The sequence below is a fragment of the Pseudoliparis swirei genome, chromosome 8, assembly GCF_029220125.1.
Source record: "Pseudoliparis swirei isolate HS2019 ecotype Mariana Trench chromosome 8, NWPU_hadal_v1, whole genome shotgun sequence".
In the NCBI taxonomy this organism is placed as follows: domain Eukaryota; kingdom Metazoa; phylum Chordata; class Actinopteri; order Perciformes; family Liparidae; genus Pseudoliparis; species Pseudoliparis swirei.
In genome coordinates, this window is record NC_079395.1 from 14,524,669 (window position 1) to 14,548,658 (window position 23,990).

Genomic DNA, 23,990 nt, shown 5'->3' on the forward strand with positions numbered 1-23,990 from the left:
CACATTTATTAGTGGCTGATTGCTTTTAACACAAGCTGCCAGCCAGACAGGCGGCAACAACATTATGTTTCTTTCCAGAGTGAAACCAAGGATGAGACGTCACGCACAGCACTGACACAAGTGCTGCTAGTTAATAACCCTTCCGCTCCACTTTCTTGAACCATCATGAATGAAATCTGAATTACAGCCCATTGAGTCACAGACCTTAAAGTGATTGACTTGTTTTCCAAGGCGTTTATTGAGTGCATTTTAGTACAATATTTCTCAGAAAGTTACAGCTTACAAACTCTTGACACGTACTTGTCACAATTTACAAGTGGTTGCTATACAGAAAAATAAAATAAAAACAGTTCACGCCTTTAAACAGTGTACCTGTGCACACATACATGTCTGTACACACACATGTGCCTGCTATGCTCACACACATACATTCACTCTCTCACACACAAATAAACAAAGTATGACATGTGCCAGCTCATATCCATCTCCACCATCCATTGTGTACCATTGGGGAATGTTATGACTAGTTTCCTTGAAAGGTCCTATTTCACCTGCTTCTTCTTTCTCCCACAGCAACTTCAAGTGTTCACACGGTGTGTGTGTCTGTGTGAAGGTGTGACATGAAGTGTTGCGTGTTTGTGTTTTAACATATGTGTGTGTGTGTGTATCGAGTCCACAGTCTGAAACACAGGGAAAAAAGAGAATGGAGTAGTTTAATAATGGAGTTTTGCAGGGTGTCGCGTCAGGTCAACACGGCTCCTTCAGCTACAAAAAGGACCGTTGGTCACTTCTCTGACAGTAACAGCTCCATGAAACATTTTACAAGCTCTGTTCCTGTGTTTTCTATCAGTGTGTGATGAATGGCTTCCATATGAAACGGCTTTCAGAGAGGGATGGCGACCCGCCTCTCCATTCATCACACTGGAGTGTCATTACAGTCAGATATTTAGAAAAACAAACAGAGCAAATGGAGAATTACACTGTTGCGTAATGAATACATTATACCGTCTCATTCAGGCTCTTGGTTTGAAAAGCAAATACATGAGACTGAGCTGAATATAGGACTAATGCATTCAAATTGAATCATTGCCTTCCGCAAAAAGGGATTTATGCCAATCTAAAGAAATATGTGATTACTATTATCATTAAATAATTGGAAAAAAGAGAAAGTAATTGATTTTTCCCACCAAGCAAACAAGTTGCTTGATTACCGTACATTCCATTAACAAACTAGAACAACAAAATTAACATTATACAATTACAAAGATGCTGCCACGAATTGTAATACAAAAAACGGCCAATTCCCTTCAATCTAACTATCTGACTTCCATCCCGTCTTCATGCCACTTCTGTCCTGTGACCCCACCCTTCTGTAAACTGACTCCTCTTCTGTAAACTGACTCCTCCCCACCTTCTTTATCGCATCGGCCCTGACTGTCGGATCCCTGACCACTTTCTTTTCTTCAAGCATCAGGCTGGAGAACAGATTTGAGTGTTTCATATTTTGTGGGTATTTGTTCTTTGACTCTCCAATCAGCCTCCCTAACCACAGCTGACCTGATGCCTTTCTGATGGAGTTCCCAGCAGGTGTTTGCATCCCTGCCCGGGCTCACTAGAGCAAGGAGTCAACCATTCGTCAGGCCGGGGTGGCCCTGGCCCTTCCCCGCCCTGGACAGCTTGGTTACACCAAAGATAAACTTGCTGGAAATGTGCCAGCCAGTGAGAGAGAGACTAGGGAGAGAGGGCAGGACAGAGAGAGGAGGAGGATGACTTAAGGCAGGGGAGTATACATAATATAATATGCTAATTGGTGCACTATCAATTTCTAAATGTGGATGAAAGGTGGTTGGATCAGTATTTATTCATGCCTCTTCAAATGGGGCCAAAGGGGATATGAGCAGGTTCACAGCCTCTGCAGACAATTGAGACAAAAGCTCTTGATAATTGTCTGTGGATAAGATACTTTGCTACCATGGTCGCATGTTAAGGGGACATCACCACAGGGACATTCAGGTCAGTGTGCGCTCAATTGTAAAGGCCAGTCTTGTTATTACTATTTCAGCACTTGACAAAAACATGATTTCTGAAGTTTGAGAACCGTTCCTCAAAGCTCTCCAAAGAAAGAAATAAGTCAGCAAAACCACCACTACTATCACAAAGCTCCTCTGACACTATGGCATCGCACAGACCATTCGCACGACCATCAATATACACCATCCCCAGAATAAAAGAAGAGAAATCATCCCTGTGTACTATCCAGAAATATCCAAAAACTATATTGCAGTGTAATTCCCCAGACAGTCCATCCACAGCCTCCCTCAGGAACAATGTAGACATCTTGCAATCAAACTAACAAAGAGTGTGTTTCCAAACCCTAATTCCTGCAGCTAGGACTGATCGACAGATTCACATGAGCATGAAACTCCCACAAAGGGTTTGCCCTCAACCTGCCTCCCCATATGGCAGCAGCATATCGTGAGAGTGCGTAGATGCACTCAGCAGCAGTCGGTGGAAGGCTGTGCTCCACTGTGAGCTGTTTAAGCCCGTGTGTTTATAGGAATGGCGTCAGGCGTCTGTTGGACGACCTCAGCCCAGATGCTCATTTTCACCGTGCCGAGAAGTGAAGCCGATTCACTTCGATCTCCAGCTATTCGATTAGCTACTGTACCACGCATTTTAAAACTTGCAGCGAGTTTTGCCTCGGCTCAAGATACTCGCAGAAGCCAGACTAACTGGATTTGCCTGAAATAAAATAGATAGGGAGCAATTTTATGTTCAGTCAGCGGATATTTACCATGGATGTGGGCTGGCCGGGGCGTGGAGTTTCCCTTCGCCTCTGGATGTTGCTGAGCACTTTCAACACACACAGCAACGGAACAAAAAGAAATAAAAACATAAAACATATCTGTACAAGTAAGTGCTCACCAGCAAGAGACAGAATGTGTACACCCACATTAAACATGATCTCCAATAAACGGATATTTTGTCAATTATTTAAAATCCTACAGCAATTGTCATATAGATCTACAATACCAATTATTTGCCTACAATTCCTTTGTTTTCCTCAGCTTAATTGTCCTCGTGCCCCTGAAGCAGGGAGTCGTACAACCCAGTGTCTGTTGTCCTTGTGGCCCCTGAAGGGAACCAGGGCTCCGTGGGGAACCTACACATCGCATGTGTCTATCACAATCTAGTCAACAAACATGTCTTTGCCAAAAATGCAAGCAGAGAGTTCTGTACATACATATTCATACATATCACCTTCAATATGAAGGTTTATTATGAAATATATAATCATATTCAGCAAGAGATAAACATATTTATATTCTGTGAATCTGGGTGGGGCTGGATGAGAAGTCCTTGAGCAAGGCCTTCGAACCCAGGTTACCACAGCCAGTGTTAAAATTAAAATATGAGTGGGCGGCATCTTGCTATAGTGATAAAAACAAACAAACAAACAGATGGTAAAAGACAAAAATATAACAAATATTTGACCAGTCCATTTACAATACGTTTGTCAAATTCTTTAAACGGGCAAAATATGATGTCATAGTTGAAGATGGTGCTCCACTGTACATCCCTGTATTCTTCTCCCTCGAATTATTCCGATTGGTAATTGCTTTTTCTTCTGGGACTTGTTTCTGGCCAGGTCAAGGCATCTTCACTGCACACATTGACGACGGTAAAATCACAGGTCACACGTTGTTTCTAAATGTCTCAGAATTCGGCTTACCATTTTAACATCTTCGGGTCCAGATAATAAAGAAGTACAATGTCACTCATGTTACCATACAGCCTGAAATTGTGAGGGAGTCCCTGTTTCATTGTCGGATTGTTGGAGTTATTTTGGTTTAAAATGACATGAATGGCAGTCCATAAACACATCAACTGATATTTGTCGTCCTTCCTTTATCGTGGAAAGATGGAACAAAAGTATCAAGTCTGGACCCTGACATCCCAGTGTGGATTGCATGAAGTGTGATGACTGTTAATCGTGTGGTAGTGTAGACCCTGGTCTCCTGTTGTCACGGTAGTGGATTAGATTAAGACAATAGTCTCGATTCTGGCGCGTTTCGATGGATCAGGGGTCATTCGAGGGCTGCCATTGTTGTTGGTCCTCCGAATGCTGCCTGCTCCATGGCACAGCGCCCCCTGTAGTCATGCCATCGTCGTGGGGGACTGGCTCATCTGCACCCTCATGGACTGGATATTACTGAGGATCTTCTTTTGGTGTCCTGCCAGGGTCACTCCTATTCTCAGCAAGTCCCTGGAGAGAAAGAAAGAAAATTGAAAAGCGAGAAAATTTTTCATGCAATAGATGGAATACCTTCCATCGTATTGAAGTTGGAATGGAATATTTCAGTATAAAGGCATTATACAAGAGGGCGGGAAAAAGCTTTCATTTTCTGGTGCATTTAAAGTCACAACATCACTGCGTAGAAAAGGGCAATGTCAGGGTGAAAAGCTAGTGCGATGAACAGAAAACACATATGTACAAGAATTAATTGTATCACTCGAGAGAGAACACTTAGTAATGCATGTTACTTTGCATTGCAAAGAGACTGCATAAATGCCACCAAGCCCCAAGCATACATTCTAAATAAAAAATGTTGGAATGATTTTACATGGTCACATACATTTGTAGACCAAGCAACATTGTTAATTAAAATAAATGAAGTGCAATATGCATGTCTACTGGTACCACAAGTGCTTTGATCAATGATGTCATGACCCAGGCTTTGAAACACCACAAACAGTAGCAAATAAATACGTCTCTCAAAAATGTATTTAACCCTTGTGTTGCCTTCGGGTCAATTTGACCCGATTCAATGTTTAATGTCGGTGTTCTTTCGGGAGTCAACAAACAAACATAAAGTAACTCACACTTAAACTTGGAAAACAATATTAATTCTAATTATTTTCTGGAGATTTTAATAGCTGGGGTCATATTGACCTCAAGGGTAAAATATGTTAGTAAATATAAAGGTAACAGGAGGGTTAAACATTGAATCGGGTCATATTGACCCGAAGGCGACAGGAGGGTGTAATATTTAATCGGGTCAAATTGACCCGAAGGCAACACAAGGGTTAAAGGATTTACATCGTTATGCCTTTTGGAAAGTTGTTCATAGAAAATCGTTTTTGATGCAATCCTTGAACGACTTGAGTCACTGGGTGCATTCATGGTATAAATAGACACACTTGATGTTGAGTAATTTCATACGAGTGTGCACATCAAGTGGCATATAGATCTACAGCTCTTGCTTTGCACATGAGCAGATGAACTCACTCTGAGGTCATTTGAGCCACCAGCTGCAGGGAGGTAAAACCTGAGTTTAGGAAGTTGTCTCTGTACTGGCTCATCTTGATGGCAGCGAGCCAGTCTTCTACTGAGCTGAAAGTGTTAAAGTCAGGAATGGATCTGTCCAACAGTGGCTGAGAAGGCCTGCAGAGGCGAGAAGGGAAATGGGAGGTAAGAGGAGGTCAGTATAGTGCAGGGCTTGGATGCAATATTATGAAAGGAGGATTTGAAGAGAAAGAGAGGAACTGTGGTTATGGCTTTCGCGTAGGTGTGTGTGAGAGGATGCAAAAAGGAGAAGTAGAAAGTGTGAGTTTATCTATCTATCCATCCATTCATCCATCTATCGAGAGAAAAAGCTCCACTCTTTGGCCTGAATGAAAAATATCAAAAGTGCAAATACTACCCCTACAACAAACAAGCATGCTATTGAGATTTTTCTCAGTGTTATTAATAAGGAAACTGATCACCATTCAGAAATAGTGAACTGAGCTCAAATACAGGAGGGACCTTGAGGAAAAACAGGATCCATTGCATCAACTCAAGCTCACGCGGAGCCAAACGTTCAACCTTTAACATAGCAGCTGCACAAAGCACACAGCAAACTGAGTGGCTTTAGGACAAGTCTTTGAATGACCCTCACTGTTTGGAATGGAATGGAAAATCTGTGGAAGAACTTCAAGCCCGCAGTTCACAGAAAGTCCACAACCAATCCGGATGAGCTTGAGAGGATCTTCGAGCAAGGGTGGAAGAAATTGCCCAAAACAATGGCAGTATCATATCCCATAAGATTTAAAGCCAATACAGGCAAATAGTCTCTTTAGAAAATAACAAATAAACATCCTGAATATCTATGTAATTGATATTTGTTATTATATTTTTCTGACCGAAATGGAGACAAATCTAACTTATTGAAGCCAATATGGGGGTGTGGATGGGTAGCATGGGCTAACCAGCCCCTGTGTCATGGGCTGTTGAAAAGGTTTTTCTACTCACACTGCAGGGATGTTGGCTACAGCTTTGAGGCTGGTGGGATTACGGATCATCTTGTCCAGGGTGCTGACAATGTCGGTGAAGCGGGGTCGCACGTTCCGGTCCTTCTGCCAACAGTCCAGCATCAACTGGTGCAGAGCACTGGGGCAGTCCATAGGGGGCGGCAGACGGTAGTCCTGTTCGATGGCGTTAATCACCTGGCCGAGTGAGGGGGGTAAAGGGGAGGTTTGGATTGTTATCGAGATAACTGATGATTATATATTATATACCACACTTCATACAGTCATTACAACGTATTGCTGTGAGTCACCGTTTTTTTTGTCTAGCAGCTGGCTGATTGTCAGTCATATACTTCATTAAGAACAAAATACCAATTTGAGTTTGCGGTGACTCATGATATTTAGCATATGCATGCACTCTGCAATCCTGACTCCAGCCAATCATATTCCACTCCTGGAGGACAGAGCAAGGTAAAAGATGGAAAGAAGAGCACAGGCAGTGTCACTGCATAAAGATGTCACTGGGGAATAGGCAGATTGTATATAATTAACACCGTGAAGCACAGCCACTTGACACATGTTTCTCAAAGGCTGCCCAGACTTGTTCAAGAAAAGCTACAATTAATAGTTTCAGGGTAGTCAGAGTTGGAGTGTTTTCTAAGAGTTGAACACAGTTTGATAAGAACTTGAGGCAGAGTGGAGTACCTGTTATCCAATGAGCACCCTTCAAACTCAATTCACTTATTTTTTTGCAATAATGTATGGTATGTAATACATTTACAAACAATTAAGTACAAAAATAACTCCTGTACCAAAGTCAAATAAAAAGCTTAATCTGCAGCTATGAAGCCACTTCTGAGACACGATCAACACAAACGACTACCCAGAATGCAGCATTGCACATTGATGGACCGAGCTCTCACCCATATCCATGTCTGCAGATGTAATCTTTTTCTTAAAAATGCGTAGTTGCTAAGATAAGGGTCTGGTGTGAAATAAAGTCTAAAAGATACTGTCATTAAAAATCAGAGGCTGCTCCGTAGGTTGCCAAGTCCACCCCGGAGTTGAATGCAACTCAGCACAATCTTGACAAATGGTGCATATGGAGAAGTGGTTGTGTGCGAGCGCGAGAGTGTGTGTGTGTGTATGTGTGAATGTCTGCGAGGACTAAGCAGCCGGACATGCTGAGCCGTGCCAGTCCTCCTCTCTGCATTAGTCCCACTAGGCAGTGTTTGCTGCTGGCCCACTGAGGCAACATCTGCTGGGTTGGACGGTCCTTGTGGAGTAGGGTCCATAGAGGCCTGATGGTTGGCTGATAGTCTCCCTAAGGGAGATCAGCGAGAGAGACTTTGGAGTATGGGACTATATCCAATGGGTGTTGGTGCCTGTGTGTTTGTTGGAGTCTGTGTGTGGACCTTGTCCAAACGGACATGGGGAACAAAGAAGAGCTCTCAGCAATCATGTATTGCTCTCCAAAGCTGGCCAGGAAGGAAAGAGGATAGTGTGCGACTGTATCCATAATACATCTGCTTTCAAAGTCAAAGTCAAGTACATCTTCAGTGATGATGCTATGAGATGGGATCCGATAAAAAACGTGTGATTTATTACAGCTTCCTCTCTTATGAGTTATCCCTGATTGTGTATCTATGGTTTGAAAAGACACATCGTTTAACCACATCTGTACGGAAATGGCCGTCCTTTTAATGAGGCAGTTCATTCAGATGCAAACTTGTTTTTGACACTTACTTAAATGTTTCTTTTTATGATCTTTCTTTAAGATCCCATGAAATAGACACTTTAACTTTCGAGAAAGATGCCACCTGCTAGTAAGAAGTGCATCTTCAGTGGAGACGCCATGCTGTACTAGTGGGTGTCAACATGTTATTTAAAAATTGAGGCTGTCCCATCAAATAAAACATCTTTTCTCTTCATAACTGACAGTCTAGTTAAGACTCACTCTCTAATATCCTGCCCCAATATCCCTTTTAAAAGGAAAAACATCACATACAAAAGTCATGATACAAATGTATTGGTCGACCAATAAACACTTACATCCTGGTTGGACATGTCCCAGTAAGGCCTCTCTCCAAATGACATCACTTCCCACATGACGATGCCGTAGCTCCAAACGTCACTGGCTGAGGTGAACTTTCTGTAAGCGATGGCTTCAGGTGCTGTCCACCTCACTGGGATTTTCCCACCCTGAGGAAAGGAGAACGGGGATTAAAAAGGGGCAGAAAGTGGATATTATAGAGAAGTAAAATGTTTTTATATTGTCAACATTATTTTTTGTTTCTAAGACATTAAAGTCTGCCGTTACCCTCAACACCACCGTTCTTGCCTCAGCTGTATACTAAAACTCTTTATCACCGTCCATTCAGCCAGTACCAATACTCCAGCAGCCAACACACACACTCTCAGCAGCGGCTCTGAACAGTATCCGCCCTTCACACATCGACCAACATCACATTTAGTTGTTTGAATAAAGGAAGATAGGCCCGGGCTTCGGCTCGCACATCGAGCATGTCTGCCTGTAATTGGGCTACCTGGGCCTCAGGCATGCCACGTGCCTTGTTGACTGCAATTGACAGCTGCTGGTTTAATATTCCACACACACACACAAACACACAAACAAACGCACACGCACACACACACACAAATATATATATACACTACCGTTCAAAAGTTTGGGGTCATCCAGACAATTTTGTGTCTTCCATGAAAGCAAACTTTTATTTATCAAATGAATTGAAAATTGAATCGAAAATACAGTCAAGACATTGACAAGGTTTGAAATAATGATTAATATTTGAAGTATTAATTTTGTTCTTCAAACTTCAAGCTCAAAGGAAGGCCAGTTGTATAGCTTATATCACCAGCATAACTGTTTTCAGCTGTGCTAACATAATTGCACAAGGGTTTTCTAATCAGATATTAGTCTTCTAAGGCGATTAGCAAACACAATGTACCATTAGAACACTGGAGTGATAGTTGATGGAAATGGGCCTCTATACACCTATGGAGATATTTCATTAGAAACCAGACGTTTCCACCTAGAATAGTCATTTACCACATTAACAATGTATAGTGTGTATTTTTGATTGTTATCTTTATTGAAAAAACAGTGCTTTTCTTTGAAAAATAAAGACATTTCTAAGTGACCCCAAACTTTTGAATGGTAGTGTGTATATATATATATATATATATATGTAGTTGGGAACATATGCATAGGCACAGACATGAATAATTGGACCCCCCCCCCCACCCAACAACAGCAGTTTAATACCAATTAGCTGAACCTGTGCATATGCAGATAAGCCATTGTTTGAAACTAACCCAAACACAAAAATCAACCGACACAGACCACCCTGTTCTCCGCTCGCTCCCAGAGAGTAAGACAAGACTGAGAGAGCGAGAGGAGGGAGGCATGTAAAGAAAGAGACAGAGAGGGAAATGAGAGATTAGTGAGGAGAATGAGAGACAGAAACCCGGTCTTCTGTGGCGTTTCTCTACTGCAGGCGGTTGTTTGAAACGCTGCACAAGAATAATCAGGAACAGGTCTACTTGCGTGTGTTCCTGCATGTGTACTGGAACACACACGTGTGTAGGTGTTACAGGTCCGCGCTGCATGGCACTGCAGAGGTGGAGAGGCTGCGCTCATTAACGAGCAGCTCTTTTGAGTTTGACCTTTGAGAGGTTGCTGACGCTAAGAAGAGATTTAACATCTGACCCCCCAGGAAGACTGCTTACAGGACAAGCTGCAAGACAGAGGCAACACTCCGCTCTCAACGATCACACGAGCCAGAGGAGAAGAATACATGAAGCATTGAAGGAATGTGGCGATGGTGCAGTGTGTGACCGACAGAGAAAATGAGAGAGCATGAAAGAAATACGGAGAGGAAGAGATCAATAGTTTAAGCCCCAGCGACTTCAGTGCTTTCCCCATATCTCAGACTAGTTCATATCTGAATCGTTTCATCTCTACTAAGACCCCAAGACACTTCCTCTTGCCCTTTCTTTTGTCTGAGGGAAAAATGGAGCTCCACATTCCTAATATCATTCCTGAGAAAAAGCAGAAGGGCTAATCTCCTCTCTCTTCATCTGTCACTATGTCAGGGGCAATGCTTAAAGCCAATTATTTTTATTTGAACATACATAAGACGCAGAACGAAGAACTAAACAGAATAACATGACAAAAATTGCCGCTCCAAGCTAAATGCTCTCTACTATGGCCCCTCTATCATTATTCGCTAGCTCCCTCCCTTGCTCAGTACATCTGGTCTCGTGCTCCAGGACAATGTTGTGGATATGAGCTGAGTGTCGCTGGAGTAGCCTGACCACAGACACAGGCTTCACAAGAAGGTCCTTGTGCGCCTCCAATGAGACAAACATTAGTGATAACATTTCCAAGGCGCGTGAGTCAGAGGCAGCTATGCGAACCCTCAGTAATTACTGCTGTGGGCCAGTGGTAGCTCTGCCAAGATCCTGCTTTAATAACATGAAATGCTGAACAGCACATGCATATAGGGAAGAAGGCAACAAAATAATAAAAAGCATTGGAGCTTTTTATTCCTGTAAAAAGAGCGCCGGTACCATAAGGAATGAGTTGGAGGAGGCGGAGGAGGTGGTGGTGGTGGGGAGCTAGTAGCAGTAGAAGTGATGATGGGAATTAAAACCGACCTGAAGTTAACACAAAAGCAGGAGTACTTTGCGGTTGCCTCGAAGCATGTGGAGAGCTCTTTGGATATGGTATATTGTGCTGGAGGAGCAAGCTGTTTTCTGTTTGCCTTGAAGTGTAATATTGCCTCTGAAACTGAATTCACACACTGCTATTATCCCAGACAGTTAACTCCGGATTGTTTGTAGATAAGACCGACAGTAGAACAGTCGCTGCTGCTGCAGAACTTCTAGGCCTTGAGAGGAGTAATCTGTAATGATATCAAGCGGCACCGGGGGTGAAAACTTGAAATAAAAGTGCCACAAAGAAAGATACCTCATGATGCTGTCAAAAAAACTCTTCCCCATTTTCTCTGTCTAAATTTCCACATTAGTCATGTGGACAACTCATCCAACCATGTTTTCACACATAATTCCTACCTAAAACACCGTGAGCAGAAACAGGAGTGTGCTGTCAACCTAATGTCACCAGAATGAGATTCACAGTACCGATTCCACCTGGTTGTGACCGCCCGTGTCAAGCGGTGCCCGGCTGTGACAGCTCGCGACATGTCTGGAGTGCAACTGCAACTGAGCTGTACCGGAACTGTCAGGTCAAGAGGTATCACGTGGAGACGAGCGCGTTCCTGTGACAGCCAGGTCCGACAGATGAAGGATAAACATGTGGTGGCGAGGTAATGTGTGTACTTACTGGTGTTTGTAATGGTCTCTTGGCTCAATAATGTATGTGTCTAGACATCGATACATACAGCGAGGATATGAAACACCTGTCATGTCTTTGCAGTGGCTTGAGCCATATATCCACCAATGTGCCAGATATCTTCACTGACATGCTGCTGCAGACTGAAGGAGAATCTGAAGCAAATATACCTGTCTGAGTACAATGACTAGTCAACTCGAACATGCAATTTTGTGTATTTAAACACACAGTAAATGATAAATGAAGAGTTCAGTGTTTGGTTTTGTTTTTCCTTTTTTTCATTTCACAGAAAGTATTCAGAGATTCCAAGTAAACTTTTTTTCTTAATCTTGAAGACAAATAAGCAGACATCCTTCTCCATATCTTATTTTCACTCCTGTTCCCTCTTCTCTTCTCCTTTCCTTTAATCCTCCAACTTCAGTTATCCATTTCCAAACAATGCACACTCAAATGGAGTTGAGCACATTTACTTAGGCTACGGAGAGTGCTTCATCAACATCCTTTTAATGAAATCCTGAGAGCAACGATCTGCCCTGGATGCCTGCCCAAATAGAAGGAGAAAGAGAGTGGGATGGAGAGAGGCCAGTAAAGGAATAGTGATATGGAGAGATGGGGAGGAAAATAGAACAAAAAGGGGTGGAGGTTGGTGACAGAGATGTTGGTTTATCAGACACCCATGGGAATGTATGGTGGAGTGAAAGACACATGTCCTTTACGATGTGTACAATATATACAGTCATGACAAATTTGAGGAACGCATTTGTTCCAGCATTTGTTCCAGTTCCCAGACAGTCTCACATCAGGCTGGGAATAGTTTGTCTTTGGATTTGATTAACACATTCTGAAAATGTCTCAATACTGCGTGGGAAGATAAAAGAAGTGAATGAAAATGTACAATACTCTCTCCAATAATTGCTCTCCTTCTGAATTAAAAAAAATATATACTTATGCTTTATATTGTAAGGAACCTTCTTTCTTTAGCATCCTGATCCCATTACACAAATAATTACTGAAAGGAACCAAAATATAGTCAGGTTACAGTATGCGTGACAGCACGGTACACCAAAAGAGAAATAGTTTAAGGTGTAGCCTATTATTTAAATGAATTGCTTTAACTGAGAAATAACATACTAATGTAATTAAGTGCACCAGTCCAACTATATCTCGTTAATCAATAGGGTAACAACGATTTGTTAATGTCATTAAAGAAATATTCATGATTTTTTTTTTTACTGATTCTATACTCTTCATTGTCATCTTTTATAACTGGATTCCAGAGTTTACGTTAGCTTATTTAGCTAGCTAGCTGCTAGTGACAGTTTTAGCTTTCGCAAAATGTTTGGGAGCTGGTTAAAAATGTGAGATTGGCCAGAAGAAAAACTGTCACCGTCATAACGTATAACATGTGCTGTAATGACAGCTTATATCATATATAAAAACATGTAATTTATCAAAATTAAAAAAGTGTTTTTTGAATGGGTTCTTGCCCAGGAAGAATATGAAAAATGTAATTAGTCATGTCAAGACTTTTATTTTGAAGTTATTAAAAGATCAGGAAATCACTGCTTTGGTTAAACAACAGTTTACATATCAGTTTTCAGTCTGCAGTCACTGCAGTCTGTAGTATATCATATACAATACGAATCATAAGGAGACACAGGCTCACCAGCAAAAAAGGTATCTCTTACACCGATTTAGTTGTACACAAACCACTTCTTTGTGAATCCTGCTCAGATGCAAATGCAGTCCAACAGCCGCAGATGGCGAATCAATGCCCAATTTATACTCTGGCAAACACGACAGAAGGTATAAATCAAAGTGGAGTGCTTTGGATGGTTGCTCCCGCTTTGATGCAGGGACCAGGTATGGATCATGTTACTTTCCTTCTGTTTTTCAGAACCTATAATACACCTCCTCCACATTCATATTTTGTCCCATTCCAAGAAATTGTCTGCTGCTATATTTAACCCAGGACTGAGCAAATTAAACTCTCCAATCTGAATAAAATTAGCCTGAGAACAATTTAATTAGTTTCCAATGAAAAAAAATAGAGAGATAACAACAAACCAGGGTAGGGTAGCATGCTTAGTATTTCGCTGCAATTATGCATGAGCATGACGGGGTTTCTATTTCCAGCAGCGACTTTCGCTTGGCAGGACACTCGAGTGGGAAGCCACACAGGGATCATGCATCGTCACCACAGTGGTGACTCATACTTATGTGGGGTGGGGAATTGGAAGATCTGCACAGGAGAACTTGAAACTCTATGTAACTGACAGATGAAGGTAAGTCCCTGGCATGTGAATGCACGAGTCAATGCCTTCCTCAAGCTTAAATAAGGGAGTTGGAAACAGCAGGGTACATGGGAAATGCAAACAATTACATTGGACATTTCTCTGATGCTCTCACCACACATCGCATGTGAGTGACATCCAGTTCAAAACCAATTGCCAACTCATACATTTGGAGACATTGATCCTGCTTTGTTTTTCCAACACAACTGCTAACATATTGTGCTGCACAGCGCAATATAGCCAGTGAGTTTCAGGAAATACAACCTGTGTACACACATATGTGTTGTTCCAGCGACAAACAGGCACAGCCCCTATTTGTGTACACAGGTTGTATTTGAACATTAAAACACTACAGTAAACCGAGTCTTGCTGAAATATGGAGGGAGAGTGTCAGACTTTTGTGCATCCTAAAAGAGAATCAGTAGATTATTATCTTCCTTTAGATCAAGAAATAAAGATGTTATAATGTTACCAAGAGTGAGGCATATACACATTTTTGTCAATTCTGTAGTGTGGTGTGGAATTGGCATGTGGCGCAGTGTGAACCACACATCAAATGTGAGATATGCATTGACAGTTGGTCATTTTATAGTGTAAGCACCGTGGGCAAGCCGGACTGTGAGCAAGCCGGAGAAAAAGTCAACAGTGGATATCACTGTTGACTTTTTCCAATGCTTTTTAACACATATTTTGCCAAATCTTTTTTATAATGAAATGTCAATTAAAAAGTATATATTTATCTGTATATTTGAATTTTTATTTTGTGTATTCAGAGGATCGTGGGTTCGTTCCGCGCTCAGAGCCCGCCCTAGTCGATGTGTCCTTGAGCAAGAACTTGCTATTTGCCTGAAAAGGGTTGTGTCCTTTGCTGTATGTTATAATATATATGGATATGGGCAGTTGTGGCCATCGTGATGACAACAAATATTGCAATGAAATTGGATACATTAGAAGAAGTCCACTTGTTTTCTATGTTCCCATTTCCTTTCCTGTTTACTCAGAGGATCTCTCCCTTTAACTTGCATGCATAAATATTTCACTACTAGTCGAGTAGACAAGCCAAAAAAGTGGATAGGCATGAAGCCAAAGGGAGAGGCATGAAGGATGCAAATAGAAAGCAGACAAATGACAGAATCAACAGCAAAATCCACATAGTGCGAGCACTGGAGCGGAGCTCAGAGAATGTCACTCAGGTCACTGGGATTTGACGGATGAGCTTTGTTAGTGGCTCTGTGTGACCTCGCCTTTCAGCCGCTCTCAGCCTCAATGATACAAGCAACAAACACACACATGCACACACCTAAAAAGTTAAAACACATCGACAAAGAAAGGTACCTCAGGGACATATGTGCATACCTAGAAAGACAGCACAAACACACACTTTTAACTCACTCACATTGTACAGTACACATCAAGGGACATGCGATGCAGTGACGGACGTTTCAAATTGTCTCGAGGCAGAAGCTGAAATTCCTGACCCACACCTGCCTTCCTCTCTATGGTCCTGTGGCTCAGTGATAGACTTGATTGACTACTCTAACAGATTTTGGAAACATATCCACACAAACACATTACATATTGACCCTTTGCTTATCTCAGCCACAAACTAACATTAAACCCCAGTGGCAATGCCAAGTTCTTTCACTTTCACTCAGCCATGAGTGCAAAACACGAAAGACAAAACCCATGACGCATCACCACCGCAAACAGCACCGTTCGTCACATCTGCACTGAGTATGCCGTTCTGATGTGCCTTCGTGTTGCGGGAAAAGCCTTGAAATGGGAAAGAAGTGGACAGCTGGAGAAAAAGGAACAAAATGGATGCATGCATGGATGGTTCCTTAGACAGATGGATTGTTGAATAAAGAGAGTAATGTGAAAGTCTCCTCGGTTCGCCGGGTGTTTAGAAATCAATCCTCTTCTTTGTCAGGGGAGCAGGGTCACTCACATCTCACCTGGACTTGTAATCATGCTCCTGTGGGCGGATTTGGCTCTCTCCGAAGGCGGTCGCATTTTTCTCTCCCTCTCCTCCCCATGACCTTCCCCTCCCTGCTTGGCTTCTCTCGTCATGTCTTGTCTGTCTCTATACTTGAGAGACTCTCTCCGCATCGCTCTTCGAACTAAAAACCATGGACGTAATCAACTGGTCCCTAAACGCAATTGACACCATCTTCTCGACGAGAAGCTCGGGTTCGGGGGAACCTGCCTGTCCTGCTGGGACGAGTGTTGCTGGTTACACGATGGACGCGTGGGGGAAGTGGCGTGTCGTGTGCCTAGCAGCCCTTTCCGTGGAGGACGTAGAAGACATCTACCTATTCGGAACTTTGATTACAGGATTTCTGCTGTTTGGATTTGGCGCTGCCCTGGTTTATCGGAAAATTAAGGAAACGGTGACAGCTGTTAAAAGCCCCCTAAGGCTGCCCGACATGATTGACGCGTTGGGCAGAGTTGTTGGCACTCAGACTTTGGCATTAAACCGTCAGAATGACAACATCGTGGAGAAGCCGATGGCTCTGCAAATGAAATTGGATCGATTTGAAATCCTATTGGCAAACGGGAGGAAAATGGAGGAATAGTGGGTGTGCAAAATTGACATGCAGCTACTGGAAGACCAAACAATCCCAATCTTATCTGCTTTCGGCTCCCTCTACCAGGACGGGCCTTGGCCAAGGCCGTGACTGGAACAACAACTCCCCCGAAGATCACTGAAGCGAGACTCTCTCATTCCCATCCCCCTATCCACAGACACCTGTGGTTGTTTTCTCCCCAGGACCCTTCAAGGCCATCTCCATGGCAACGACCATCTTGTGGACTGAGAACTTTGTCTGTTGTGGACTGGGGGAGGACGATACATCAGGCCACTTACACACACAACCATCACACTGAAAAAGCACTCACTACCCCCCCCCCCATCCCACGCCTTCGCCTGCTTACACCCCCCAGCGTGACAGGACGGGTCTGCGTCCGCGCCGTGGCGAAGGACCGGGCTGGCTGCTTGTCGGTGCTGGTTACCTTCTGCCCCAATGGCGGGCTATCGCCCAGTCTTTGGATTACCTCCCCTCCCCCCTTCCTACTCGTTGCAAGTCATGTCTAAGATGTATGTGCTTATGTGCAATGGTGTTTTTGTTTCTCCTGCTCCCACACTGTACCCCTCTAGGGGCATAGTCGGGGGGTGGCTTTTTCTTTTTCTCGCCTCTCTTCCCTCATGTTATGCTGTCATCTTTCATCCACCCTTTCCTAGATGGCGCCGTGGACGGCGCCTCGGTGTCTTGGTGCGCGATTCTTGCACCTTCCGCCAAAAAAAGTTCCTCGTTTGTTTGTGAAAACATTCTTTGGCAATAAACCTGTTTCTGATTCTGATTCTGATTCTGATCTTAAACAAAACCGTCTAAATGTAATCAAGCAGTGATGCAAGTATACAGACAAACCCACCGCTGCACTGAAACACACCGTCTCCAAGCGTTGTCCTGTTAGCCTAATTAATAACGACTTAGGTGCGCAGCCATTAGAAAGTGAGGAGAGCCTCCTCCTCCTCTCTGAAACCTCCCAACAAAATGCTCCAGAGTGAACCCACATCCAGGGTTAACACAATTATCAGCATGTCCCCCTAACCATACATCCAGCATCACACCACAGGCACTGTAATTGGTGTGCTTCGAATTGCAGGGGAAAATTAGAAAAGCAGGAGAGGGAAAGAGGTGATTAATTTGCCGGGGGAGGAGGTCGATGGGGATGTAAATCACTGCATGTCAGCGCAATTTAATTTTCAAGATTCCCCGGCCTTGTCTGCCACGCCAGCCTTGCTCACTGATTGGTTAGCGTCAGGTCATAGCAGAAGAAGTCAAGGGCACCATGCACAGCTTAATTACAGTGTAGGACCCTGTGGACGCCCCCCACCCCCTGCACTTGTTTGCATGGTCCCCTGAATACAGTGGATGTAAGATTAGGAGGACAGGTGAAATGACCACTTCAGCTAGGTGTTCATGAACTGTTGTCATATTAGATGATCACCGTTACATCCTATTCAACACTTTAACGGGCATATTAACGGACTTTGGTTATGTGATATGAATGAAACTGCTCTTTTGATTTAGAAGGAACAAAAATGGCCCTGAAGATAGTGTCTGGATGCTTATGACAATGAGGCAGTATTCAGTATGAAAGTGAAGCACAGCCAAAGCTTTGATGTGCTTGTTTTAAAATCTCTATGGGTAAAGAAAAAAATATAGAGTCATCAAAAAAAACGGAGAGTGTTACTGCCATCATAACAGTTCCCTAGGTTCGGACTTCAAACATCACCTGCACTATTGATTCTCCAAATTATGCCCTCAAGCATTTGCATTAAACAACATAAAAATGCGGAAGGCAGTCTTTGATCCAATCCCTACCTTTTTACACCCTGTTTTATTAGCAAGCTCAGCAGCACAGACAACAGGGTGCTCCTCCTCTTTGTTGCTAAATATGACCCATTCAGAAAAGTTTAGCCAGAGGGGTCAAACTTTCAAAGCATCTCTTCCTAGGGAGCGATTAGCTCCGAGCCACACCAATGTGAAGTCATGTCTTGTTCACCCCTGAGCTACCACTTGCCAACTGTTCACACTGTTTTCCTGTGCATGTGTGTTTTTGCATATAACCTGAGGTAATGATCACGACTACAACCCTTCAATCGTGACAAAGCATTCACAACGGACCGACCATCTCCACCGATGGAGTCGGCAGTATGAGAGCCTCGTTGAGTCAATGCCAGCAGCGGTGGGATCTCTTTGGGAAGGCAGAAGTGGATATGCTCACCAATCGACGCAACGCCCAACACCTGCTATGGTTCTCTCTGGCAGAACAGGATGAACCGACCTCGGAGTGGTCGCATTTTCACAAGTCTCATGGCTGACAAAGCTGCTATAATCAATGTCCTGCTGGAGAAAGTGAGACAGTCTGGAAACCCCAAGTCGCCGCTCGATGCCGTGCTATACAGAAATGACTCAGATGATGGCAGCCCAGCTCTGGACCAGTTCTGGGTGGACCTGGGTCGATCATGCATCGTGCCCAGGGCGCAGGTGCAATGGGCTTGATGTCTAACCTGGGCCGCCTTCTCCAAGCCAGGCAACTGAGAGGGAGAAGCTAAGGAGGGCTGGCCTGTCGATACAGGTTGTGCAGACCATCAAGGTAGCAAGAATGGGATCTACCATTGCCTGTCACAAGGCAATGTGGCCAGGGTTCCAATGTTGCTGTGAGGAAGGGAGGATAGATCGCCTGTCCGAAGCAGTCGGTGATCCAGATTATTTTCAGAACTCTTATTTTTTACCTGTGCAGCACTGACTCAGAGGCTGTAGACTGACTTTTGATCTTGAGTTTTGCATGTGTTGAAATAACACTGAAACACATTATATAATAGGCTCTTTTACTAGCATAGTATACTCCTATATATTCATAATATATACAGTTCAATGAAAATGCTGTAAAGTCACAGTGTATACAATAATGAATGTTCAGAGAGATCCCCCAGGGTAGTTTTATGAAATACAAATCAAAGTTCTACTCTTAGGCAAGACTGAGAGATGAGGTTGGGTAGAGCCACAGTGGGAGGCTGCTGACCCAAAATAAGGGGAGGGCAGGTAAAATATTCAGTGACCTGCAACATAATGTATGGCTTTTGTACGCATATGTATACAGTATTTTTATTCAATTTACAATGTAAGTGTAATACAATATATATATATATATATATATACTGTATCCATATATACCTTTAGGTATGATACTTTATAACCATGCTCTTTATCATTTATTGACCAGTTGTTTTGCTTGCACAAGACCTTGCTGTCATTAAAATGCACCAACACACAGTGAAACAAGCTACTTTATGCACAAAAGTCTCAAAGCAGAGTCAATAAGATGATACTAGACTCATGTGCGTGCGCCTGCATACACAGATACACATCATAATCATATGCTCACATACACATACACACACAAATACACACACACACACACACAAACACATGCACAAACTCGGGCATGCCGTGAGTCCTAATGACATGCGCCGTGTGTTTGCGTGGGTGTAAGAGTGTGTTTTGAATTAGGAAGAGGAGAGGCAGAAGATGAACTAACGATGGCTGCTAATAATTACAGATCTGTAGTGTGGAGGAGTTAATGAGGAGCCAAAGCCTCCCATGATGCCCGAGTAATAATGAATGAGGAGGGAGAGCGAGAAGGAAGGGAGAGAGAGGGGGTGGTAGCTGTCAATTTGAGAGGCCGCAATGCCCTTTGGTTTCTCCGCACTGTGGGCATGTCAACGAGAGAGGAGCCTTCCCAGAGGCGGCATGTCTCCACACTAATGAAGATGTGACAGACCTCTGGTCCGTGACTTGCAGAGTGTAGGAAAGAGGAGGAAGGATGATGAGGAAGACAGACAGCTAATATTAAATGAAAGGCACTGAAAAGGTGAAAGGTTGCCGAGACCTTCAAAAAGAAGGAGACGGCGTCATAGAAGCAACACTGATTATTGCACTGAAAGCTGATGGTTTTTTAGAATGTTTCCATTGTTGTAAATGTCAATAACAGACTGACTGGACAGTTAAAAGATATATTACATGCAGATACAAAACTACATTGATAAAAAAGAAGATATTAACCACGACCCCTTGAAATAAAGTTGAACCCTGCAGGTACTCACTAGAGAGCTGGTGTAGCTGGGGTCAGAGGTGTCATCCTGGAGGTAGCGTGACAGGCCAAAGTCAGACACTTTACACACCAGGTTGCTGTTGACCAGAATGTTCCGTGCAGCCAAGTCACGGTGGACGTAGTTCATTTCTGAGAGATATTTCATCCCAGCTGAGATCCCACGCATCATTCCCACTAACTGGATCACCGTGAACTGACCATCATTTTGCTAGAGGATAGAGACGAAACAATTAAAAGCAGTTATGCCCGTTATTTATACATTAACTTTGTCACATTTAATGTACATGAGAATAGCTTGAGCATAGGCAGATGTCAGCAAATGGTAGTATTACTGCTTTTTAATGATAATGAACTAATTATGTCGATTCTTCACTGAATCATAGATACTATGTTGCCAAGAATTCAAGGCTTCACTGCTGTTATTTCAATGACATACAGATTTTTCTATGAGAAAATATCAGTGCAAAAATAAATTACATGTTTGTTTTCTGATGTTTACGACAGACAACATGTCGCCTTGATGTCTTCAGAAAGGCTGCCCAGTCGGACTTGCCACCATAATTATAAAGATCTTACAGTATATGATTATTACCAAAGCCAGAGCGTGCATGCTCACAGTGGCAATGGGACACAGATGTGTTGTTAGAGTTGGCATCTACATAAGAACCAAGAAGGCTAATCCACCAATTTTACAATCTATTTGACGTTGGAGCAACGTTTTTTCAAAGCAAGTAATAATAATCGCCTGTTTAACATTGTCTCCCCCCCTAGTTGTTGTTTACACTTTGCTATGACACAATTAACATCCTGATATCTGTTTTGCCTTTCAAATCATCCTAGTATCCTGAGGAGAAGTAGACTTGCATGCAGGTATACGTCTCTTCAGCACCCGTGCATGGTGCCCCTACCCTGTGTGCAAGCTTTGAACCCCGAAACACAGTAACAAATAAGAGGGTCAGGGCGATCGATGGAAACACAAGTCGGATGTGGCGGTTAGCAAAGCCAACTTCAAAGAGCCCCTTTAAACCCACCCTAGATCAAAGTGGAATAGAACACCAATCCATGAGATTGAAGGAGAAAAAAAGCGAGTTGAATATTGATTAAGCTGTATGTGCTCAACCTTGACTATAAAAAAAGAGTGAAGAGTCCAATAAAAGCTTCGAGCAGTAATAGAGAAATTAAGGGCTGATAAAGCTAACTAATGGAAATGTTCAAATTAAGAATGATTGAAATCATGTTCATTGTCTTAAAACATATTCTCTGTTGGCAAAAGATTGGTTTAGCAAGCTCGTTCTAATTTGTATTAGAAAGGAGACTTAGCATGGATTCCTTTTCTGGGACTCTTTAACAATTAATTTCCAATTAGTTTCTCATTTCCATAATTCAAGGTTTCTATTAAACTCGTGAATATGACTTGTGATCATCCCATAAATGTTTGCAACTGTGTATTGTACAAAAAAATGACTCACCCTGAGGAATGAGTCAAGGGCACCGTTCTCCATAAACTCTGTGACGATCATGACCGGTCGGCTCTTTGTGACCACTCCCTCCAGACGGATAATGTTTGGGTGATCAAACTGGCCCATGATTGACGCCTCAGCCAGGAAGTCGCGCCTCTGTTTGTCCACGTAGCCCGCCTTCAGGGTCTTTATAGCTACATTGATCTCACGCTTACCAGGCAGCTTCAAACGGCCTTTGTACACCTCCCCAAATTCACCTAGAGGGGAAATGCACAGTGGTTGCTCTGTCAAAAAAGAGAACTGACCTACTTTGATCACGCAAAAGAATAGTAGAGTTGATGAAATCTAAATCTATTCATTTATCAAGCTTATTTACATCTCAAGTCTCTTGGCAGATATTATAGATCTTCATTTAGTCTATATCCAGCATGCTGACCATTGTCCAATACTCCTCTAGTGTTGCTCCTTCATGACATGCCTAACAGTGGGGCTCCTCTGACTCACACGATGTATTTATTCTAAAAGCCAGCCAAGTGTCTTCCTAATTCCCCAATAAAAGAAGAACAGGCAAGCACTGTCTGGTCAATATCTGGAATCTGTTTGATTAATTATAACCACCTTAGTGTCCTGCAGAGGCACCACACTGTGAAATCAACAAAAACGGAAATCTTTAATTAGTTAGTCCCCTTGCATCCTTACCCCTTCCTATCTCTGTCACTTCCTCACACCTAGCTTGCTGAGTAGGCCTATCCACAGGATCTATTCCAGGCCCAGTCTCATAGCCAGTTTTGTGTATGCCTCTAAAAATGAACTAACACATATGGTATCAACATGCCCTTCCTGCTGGAAAAAAACATCTGTAGGAAAAAGACATGCTGGAGACACACGGACATACAAAGCCAACGTTATTTTAGCCTCCAGATGTTCAGAATTTACTTCAAAGCAATAATCCCCTAAATAAGCAGCGCATCAATTTGAACAAAGAATAAGAACATCACAGACACAAATATGTCCACCTATTTTACATGAAAGGGGCAAGCCAGAACATGTAAGAGACTAACACATATATGCTCCAAAAAACAGAGAAGCACAGGGGATAAATAGGCTGCCAGACTTGAGTTATTTCTAATGCCATTACATCCCAAGGTAGCTGGCCTATATGCTGCGAGTGCTCTTGACACGGGCCCTTGACATGTTCCCATCTGATGTGGCAGCCAAAAGGGCTGTGCTTCACGACCTTCAACAGATGCGGGCTAAACAAGCACACAGACATTCACATGTCACGCAACAACACGTGAAAATATAGCAATCCACATTCCCCCTTGCGCCCACCTACACAGATTGTTCCAGAGCATTCTCCGTACCTGCACCGATGACTTCCTCAATCTTGACAGTGGAGACGTCAATCTCTTTGGCGAATTCTCGCACAGCTTCGTTGGGGTCTTCGTAGGTAAAGGGATCGATGTATATCTTCATCCCCGGGGAGCCTGAGAAGTGGGTCGGGCAGCCCAGTGGGGAGGGGCAGTTAGACATGTCGGCTCGCAAAGAGAGTTCTAGAACAACCAAAGTCCTGAATGAGCTTTCCGGAAGAAGACATTGTTCTTTTGTTCTTAGGCTAATGTCTAGTGTTCACAACTGATGAATGCAATTGGCTTTTAAGTTGTAACCTAAATCACAGTGTGACACAGCATTACTTACAATCACTACACACTCTTTAACAGTTGTAAATGATGATAACTCCATTTGCCCTATTGTCCTCCTTAGAGAGACTCAGGTATGAGGAGAAAACATAACAACATGGTGGTTTGATGTTTCAGTTCTTGGAATGGCGAAATGCACCGGAAAAGAGACAGAAAGATGAAGGGATGGGGGTATATGGAAAATGTA

The 23,990-nt window shown here is 43.0% G+C and overlaps 1 protein-coding gene across 5 annotated transcripts in view; it reads right to left on the reverse strand.

Annotated features, from left to right (window-relative positions):
- Positions 1-214: 214 nt before the first annotated feature.
- LOC130197538 (ephrin type-B receptor 1-B) overlaps positions 215-23,990 on the reverse strand; it is a 164,295-nt gene continuing 140,519 nt past the window's right edge. The window contains exons 10-17 of one of the 5 annotated variants that reach the window (XR_008832488.1): positions 23,468-23,656; positions 22,113-22,360; positions 20,636-20,851; positions 8,344-8,493; positions 6,296-6,489; positions 5,291-5,446; positions 2,795-4,267; positions 215-680 (exon numbers count right to left, since the gene is read on the reverse strand). Coding sequence is in view for 4 of the 5 variants with exons in the window: in XM_056420239.1 (XP_056276214.1) it covers positions 4,159-4,267; positions 5,291-5,446; positions 6,296-6,489; positions 8,344-8,493; positions 20,636-20,851; positions 22,113-22,360; positions 23,468-23,656 (1,262 nt within the window). In the remaining variant the exon portion in view is untranslated. Of the gene's footprint in view, positions 4,268-5,290; positions 5,447-6,295; positions 6,490-8,343; positions 8,494-20,635; positions 20,852-22,112; positions 22,361-23,467; positions 23,657-23,990 lie in introns of all 5 variants that reach the window. The other 4 variants (XM_056420240.1, XM_056420239.1, XM_056420241.1 and 1 more) reach the window with 4 other exon arrangements.